The sequence below is a fragment of the Psittacula echo genome (assembly GCF_963264785.1).
Source record: "Psittacula echo genome assembly, chromosome: 1".
Lineage (NCBI taxonomy): Eukaryota > Metazoa > Chordata > Aves > Psittaciformes > Psittacidae > Psittacula > Psittacula echo.
Window position 1 is genome coordinate 146,177,664 of NC_137735.1, and position 7,415 is coordinate 146,185,078.

Below are 7,415 nucleotides of genomic sequence, written 5' to 3' on the forward strand. Positions count from 1 at the left end.
GTAAGTTATGTTTTAAAATACTGGCCTCCAATGGTCCAAAAGGAAACTGCAGTCGTGTCAGCCAGAAAGTGGTGGGATTTTTCAAAATCAGGAATGTTGGCAGTATGTCTCTTGGAAAATCTATGAAGGTTGAGAGGAGATTCTCCCAGTGTTGTTCTTTTGAAGGGATGGAAAATACCCAGAGCAGTTTGTGGAACTTAAGAAGGTAACACATGATTTTAGGAGGGGTGTGTTTCTCTAAATGAGCAGGGAAGGAGGTGCTGAGGCAGTTCCTCAGAATCCCTTTTATAAGGATGCTCCCTCTGTACTGTGGTGCAGACATCCTGATTTCTCAGCGTGTAACATGAAAGAGGTAATAGAAGTAGTAAAGAAGTGTCTTCTTAAGTGTAATACCCTTTTCATTATCAAAGCATGTGAAATTGTGAAGTTTTAGTTGTGTGATGGCACCTTGGTTATAAAGTAGTTCTGTGCAGCAATAACACAACCAAAAGTACCATAAACCATTAGATGGCTAATGGAAGGGGAAATGGCGCTATTTAAAATGCCATTAGCAGAGCAAGTACCTTTCAAGGCCACTTCATATAGAAGTGATCCTGTGTATGGAGGTTTCCTTTCTACAGTCCCTGCATAAAGATATTGTTGGGACTAATTTTCAGTAAAAGGAGCTAAGAGCCAGTTTAGGCTACATCATAATGCATTAGTAGTTTTTCTTGTTACTGGAAGATGTTACTTCAAAAAATACTTGCCTTTGTAATTCCCTAATAAAAGAATGGATAGATTATAAAGTGGGAATTCTGTATTTCATTTTAAGTGTATTTTCTAGAACCACTTTCTCTTGTCTTCTGTCCTGGGTCAACCAAATTTTAGAGGATTCTTTTGAAATTTTTTTCTGCATTTTGTCATGAGAATTTGAAACGCTAACTACAATCACTGCCGTAGGACCAAACAGAAATTAATGACCAAGCTTGTTTTGTCTTTTTATGTATTGCACCTGTTTCCTGCACATTGATTCTTTTACAAAATACACAACAGACATAGCAGCTATATTCAGGTTGGTTTGCATTGCTCTTAAGCGTAGCTTATTTAGCTTAATCCAGAATTGGTAACATTTGCCCAAGCACAGAGATCCTTGCAAAAGGCAAGGCAGAGCCTTTTCTCTTTTTTCTGCTAGTCTCTGAAAGACTATGGGTATTGAGTAGCATGTAATTGCAAATTGTCTTGTTTCATTTCAGCTCCACCTCCACCACCACCGTGTAGAGGAGGACCTCCTCCACCACCACCGCCCCATAGCTCAGGCCCTCCTCCTCCCCCTGCTAGGGGCCGAGGGGCACCACCTCCACCTCCATCAAGAGCTCCCACAGCAGCACCTCCACCCCCACCTCCATCTAGACCTGGTGCAGCAGTGCCCCCACCTCCTCCAAACAGGATGTATCCTCCGCCACCACCTGTGCATTTTTCATCGGCACCGTCCGGCCCGCCTCCGCCGCCGCCACCGCCAGCAAGTGGGTCATCTGTTCCTCCACCACCTCCTCCTCCTCCACCCCCTCCTGGTCCTCCTCCACCACCAGGCCTTACTTCAGAGGTTGATCACCAGCTTCCAGTTCCTGCGGGAAACAAAGCAGCACTCTTGGATCAAATCAGAGAAGGAGCTCAGTTAAAGAAAGTAGAACAGAACAGTCGACCGGTGTCCTGCTCAGGAAGAGATGCACTGTTAGACCAGATACGGCAGGGTATACAGCTGAAATCTGTGAGTAAAAGCTGTTTTTCATCTAGGTCCTCTTGGAACTTGCAAATGGATGCACCACTACAATATCAACACTAAATTGTTTCTCTGTTTTGGGCTGGATCATAACTTCAAGAGTTTTTGAAGTAGTGCTGAGAAAACATTTAGAACACATATTTATTGTAGAGGAGTATTGGTGCATGAAATTATCCTTGTTTCAAACTCATTTTTCACTAAATCCTACAGTGATGATACCACAGTATTGTAACTGTAAAGAACTTTCACAGGACCAGCAATCTTTCATAGTTCTTGTAAATGCTTCAGTAAAATCGTCTATACAACTGCAGGGAATGAGTTGAGCAGTAATGGTACTGAAAGGCAAACACTAGATCCCCCAATCTTAAAAAGAAGCTGTTGCAGCAAACATTGAGGCTCATCAGAAGGTGGCTGCCCATGTCTGGAAAAGTGCCTGTCATGAGGGGTGCCTCTGCTGTTCCTCTGCAGCTCAGGCTGTTTCAGGCTCTTACTGTTTCTTCTTCATATCACTGAATATCTTCAAAATAATTTTACCTGTAGGTCATTATTTTGTTGTTGGAGCTTTTTGTGCCATGCTACTGCACCTGAGGCTTCTGATATAACAATAGTGTGAGGGCATGTTCAAGGCCAGGTCGGACAGGGCTTTAAGCAACCTGGTCTAGTAGCAGGTATCGCTGCCCATGGGACGGGGTTGGAACTGGATAATCTGTAAGGTCCCTTCAAATCCAAACCGTTCTGTGATACTGTGTTGATATTTATGTGCCATTACAGGTATGCAGTAGCAAAGTCTATTACTTTCAGAAGGAATTAACAGCCCAAAGCAGACCTGGATAACAAACCCCAACAAGGAAGAATATTTTGTGGAATATACCAATAATGATTTTTCAGCCACAGACGTCATGCCTGTACAGTTTTACTCTAAATGAGCCCTCACTTCATGAGAAGTCAGAGCTGAAATATGTAGTCTTGAATGTGGACCAACTACAGCTGTGTTACATGATGAAAAAGGTTGACCTTTTTATAAATAAAAACTTAGATTGAGCTGAAGAAACAAAGTGCAGTTTCACCCTTCCTTCTGGCTGAAGGAAAAAACTCATTAATCTTACAAGGAGGTTTGTCTTGAAATACACAGGTTCTGTTTTGCTAATTGCATCTTTCTCATGTATCCTTATTCCAAGGTATCTGATGGTCAGGAGAGCGCACCACCTACACCTGCACCCACCTCAGGAATTGTGGGTGCATTAATGGAAGTTATGCAGAAAAGGAGCAAAGCCATTCATTCTTCAGGTGAGTCTGCGAATTTTTTGGCCTCAGAGTGTCAGGTTTTTAAGGGTTAACACTTCTGTTCAACGTAAAAAGGTGTTGGGGAAAAAGCATGGATGTCAGCATACTGTAGGCAGACCCCTAATGTTGAGTTCAATGGTTACTTTGTGCTACTTTGAATTCCTGGTGTATAGTAGTTTGCAGTAATTCTGAATTTAAAACTATTAATTAAGGCTAATATTCTTGTGAAGATTTTTATTTTAACTGACATATTTTTATCCACTACATGTCTGCTGAAATAAGTTGTCACCATATTTTTGGAAGGAAGGTTTTTCGTTCTGTTTCTAGAAACAAAGCTCTTGAAGATTCGTTTCTCAAAACTGCCTTCCAGTGGGCTTTGGATGCCACCTGCTGGATAATAATCGGATAACCGGAGTTACTCGACTAGTTGCATAGTAGTACTGAATCAACTTTTCACACTTCAGTGCTTGGAAAAAATAAGGCTGCAAGAGGATTTGCGTTTCTCAAATACCAGCTTGTAACAAATGCAGTTCAGTAACTGCAGTGCAGCTGTTTGGTTACATCTCTTCTGTTTAGCCTTTGATACATTTTTCTTCCAGATCTTACCTTGATACCAAATCTGCACTTGCAGTCTGTAGACTGTTTGACTAAATACAATATAGATTGTTGATTTGCTGCCCTGTTTAGTAATCTTCAATTTTGGTACTTTACGTAAACTAAATACCATAAGTGTGCTAAATGCAGCCTTCCTAGGGAAGGAAATGCTCTTGCCCAACAAATAAGTAGCTTATTTTTAACAGGCTACTATTTTAAAATTATGATACATATAAAAAGAGGGGAAGGCTGAATAAAATTAACCACAAACATTGATGTTGATGCGCATTACATATCTTAGAATATTCCAGTAGCCACACAGTCTTTAGCTCACGATTTTTTTCTTATCTGCTTGTACAGTAAACAAATCCCATTACATAGTAAACCTGGGGAAGCAGTTCTTACATTTCAGAAGTTAATCTGTCCTTGAAGTTTAAAACCCAGTCATGAACAAGCTGGCTCTCACATTTTCTAAGAAAGAGTAATAAGTAGAAAGTGTTAAATGAGAACTTCTCATTCTGTTTCTCATAGCAGAAAACAAGATACGTTTTTCCTACATGAGGAGAGGAGTAAGAAAGGAAACAAATTACATTTAACTTTCAGCCAGCATCTATCTAAACCAAATGTCATGTCTAGCAATCTTAAAATAGACTATTACCAAATGTATTGTCGTGATGACCTTGAACTGATTGTTCTGTTTTCACAAAGTTGTGGGAGAAATCAATAACACTTTCGTCATGTTAATTCTGTGTGTGCAAGTGACTTGCTTTTTCTTGCCTTACAGATGAAGATGAGGATGAAGATGAAGAAGAAGACTTTGAGGATGATGATGAATGGGATGATTGATCATATATTATTATATATATTTTTTTTAAGGTGAATGATATACTAAACACTACTTTCTGTCTATGGATTCTGTAAAATTATCATGTAAATGTTCTACCAATTTGCTGTATATTTTTGTTGCCTTTTGCTTTTTTATTAATCTGTGCAATACCTCATTTAATCTGTAAAGGTTTGTCATAATCCTCTACAAAGCTACTCCCTGTTAATGTGTGCAAGTTTACACCTGGATGATCATGTACATGTGAATACTTTCCATTCCATCAATAAGGGAGTTTAAATGTAATATGTGAGACTGACAAAAACCTTAATGTAATTTAGTTATAATGCAAGAAGGAAAACACTATTTTCATACCCTACTTTTTCTGTATCTAAATTTTCTTATTAAAACCTAGTATAGCACTATGTTCTTTAAGTGATGCAGCTCTTAGTTTATTTAGCCCCTTCATTTCAAATGCAGTGCTACATGAATGTTAAGGCTGGTTTATACTATTGCATGGTTTCAAATACATCACAACATTTAGTTCAAACCTTAGCAGTATGCTTTACATAAAAGATCACCACAGAAATGCACAGCTAGTTGTGAAGATTAGTTTGCCCTAACTGTAGCAATAATGACTGCTACTGAACAGCAGAAGTAATTAAATCCTTCAATTAGGGAACTCTCTATCTGAAGTTACAGGGTGGCTTTTTACGTTGTAATAGTTGTAAAGGCATCTTTGATGCAAGCAAGTTCAGTCTTTTTTTTTCTCTCCTTCCCAGCTCTTACTTCCAGAATGAAGAAGTGTAAATTACTGGGGGCTATACTGGAGGCTGGCAGTTGCTACAGTTCGATTTATTTTTAAAATCAATTTTACGTGGTTTTCAGGCTGAAGGGCTTCGTTTAATGCTTGCTTCAATAATGTTTAATTACTTTAAAAATTTGTAGGACATTGGTGTACTAATAAACATAAGTGGTATTACTTTGCAGTCTTTGCGTTATGGTACACAACAAATGCTGAAACACCAATCCTACATCCATAAGGTTGGAAAGCCATTAACTCAGAATATACATTTTGAATAAGTACTGAACTTTATGGCAATATTCTATCTTCATATGTTGGCTTTAAGACCAGGAGTTCTGATGAAGATCAAGAACCCGAATCGCAAGAATATTTGATAAGTGAATGGAAAGTGGGATTCTCATTTCACAGCTTGCACATTTATATAAATTGTACTTTGTAGCGCAGTAAACTTTGGCATATCTGCCTATTACAAAATATTAATCTATGCTATGTGGGTATTTAATATCTGCAGCATTAATACTGTACTTACTGTAATTTTCAGGTAGAAAAATCTTTCTAAAAACCACATTATCTGACACAGAATATTTAAGTCAGTCATACTTGGAGCATAGTTAATGAGTAGTGTCCTGGGTCTTTGACTGTTGTCAAGGTATCAAACTAAATTTAAGTTATCAGAATTGTATTGACTGAAACCCAGTGTTGACTTGATCTTGACAGGCTGGACCTGCATGATACAGCTTGGATTTCTAACCCAGTTATAACCTAGTCTTTAGCAAATTAATTTAGCCATATGAGAAGAAAGGAAAGTTGCTGAAAAGTAGTGGGAGAGGTAAGGTTGTAGTTAAATTATTCAGAGGATGCTGACTTCCTTCCAAGAGTAATTTAAGCACATAACTTAAGGAAAAAAAATTTCCAAGTGGTCTCACTTTCTTGCAGTAACTTTTGCATTGCCTTCTGCTGCTGGAAACACTTCCTACTAGCTTTGCTGCTGTAATGACGTGAGCATTGGATCAAGTGCAAGTGCAGCCTGGGGTAGCTAATGGCAGCGGAGTTAAGAACTTGTGTATAAGGAAAATATTTGTATGGCTTTCATATAACTCCTGGCACTGCTCCCTTATTTTTATTGCATATAGGGCATTTTAAAATTAAGCAGATGAGGCCTAGAGGTTTTCCTAACATGTTACTTACTAGATATGTTTAGCTGTTATGTTCCCAGAATTGGAGTTTCTGTAATATAGTTAATAATTAAGCATCACAGTTCATTAATCAAATTTCTGTTCCAGGTTTTGGGAGCTCTGAAGGTACATTATTGAATAAAGCTTTGATTTGTGGATTCTGGCCAAAGAAAGCTTTTGGTTTTTCTATTTCTCTTTCTTCATGCAAAAAGTACCTTCACATTCTGTGGTGTCCAGGTTAATATTTACTTTAAAGTAGTGTTTGTACATGATAAATTTCAGGCATAAAGACTGCAGTGGCAGTTAAGTTACTCATAGCTGCATGCTTCAACACTCCGCCACTTGCACTATGAACAGAAGATAGCATTTCATGATACTGGTGTATTGTTGTTAAACATTGTAATGAAGGCCTCTTATATATTCTGGTTAAATGACTGTCCAGATAGCCTTAGCAATTAACAAACTAGCATGAGGCTTTTGTATCAACACTCTATGTGCATAGACAATATCAGCTAGCCACTTGTACGTATGAAATCTGTAAGAACTTCTCAATCATTCAGTTTTCCATTTATCGAACTGAAATTTTTAGTATGTGAATTTTTGAAATGTACAGTGAATAGGATGTTGCACTGGTGGCAATTCATCATGGAGCATAATAAAATTAATTTGACCCAACTAGCGTAAAACTGTGTGGTTTTTAAGTGCTAATCGTGGCACAGCTTTTAAAGTAGATCTGCATATCAGTTACACACTTTAAAAGTAACATTGGTCCCCTCGCCAAGTTCACAAAGCAGTGAATAGACGCTCTCTAGTCACAGTAGTTTCGGTGTCTCTGGAAAGTTGGATTGTGCTGCTGGTGAGTAAACACAATGAATAAGAATGTGACACCCTGTCCGGCCTCCTGGCAGATCTCGTGGCTGCTCAGCAGCTTCTCTGGAAACAGCTACTGCTGCAGGCAAGTGCAGTAATCCAGCA

The 7,415-nt window shown here is 38.6% G+C and overlaps 1 protein-coding gene across 3 annotated transcripts in view; it reads left to right on the plus strand.

Moving 5' to 3' along the window:
- WASL (WASP like actin nucleation promoting factor) overlaps nt 1-7,083 on the plus strand; it is a 50,819-nt gene extending 43,736 nt beyond the window's left edge. For 2 of the 3 annotated variants that reach the window (XM_080612768.1, XM_080612770.1), the window contains 3 exons: nt 1,233-1,747; nt 2,938-3,046; nt 4,422-7,083. In XM_080612768.1, coding sequence (XP_080468894.1) covers nt 1,233-1,747; nt 2,938-3,046; nt 4,422-4,483 — 686 coding nt within the window. In that variant the 3' untranslated portion in view covers nt 4,484-7,083. The remainder of the gene's footprint in view (nt 1-1,232; nt 1,748-2,937; nt 3,047-4,421) is intronic. The other variant, XM_080612769.1, reaches the window with a different exon arrangement.
- The last annotated feature ends 332 nt before the right edge of the window (nt 7,084-7,415 follow it).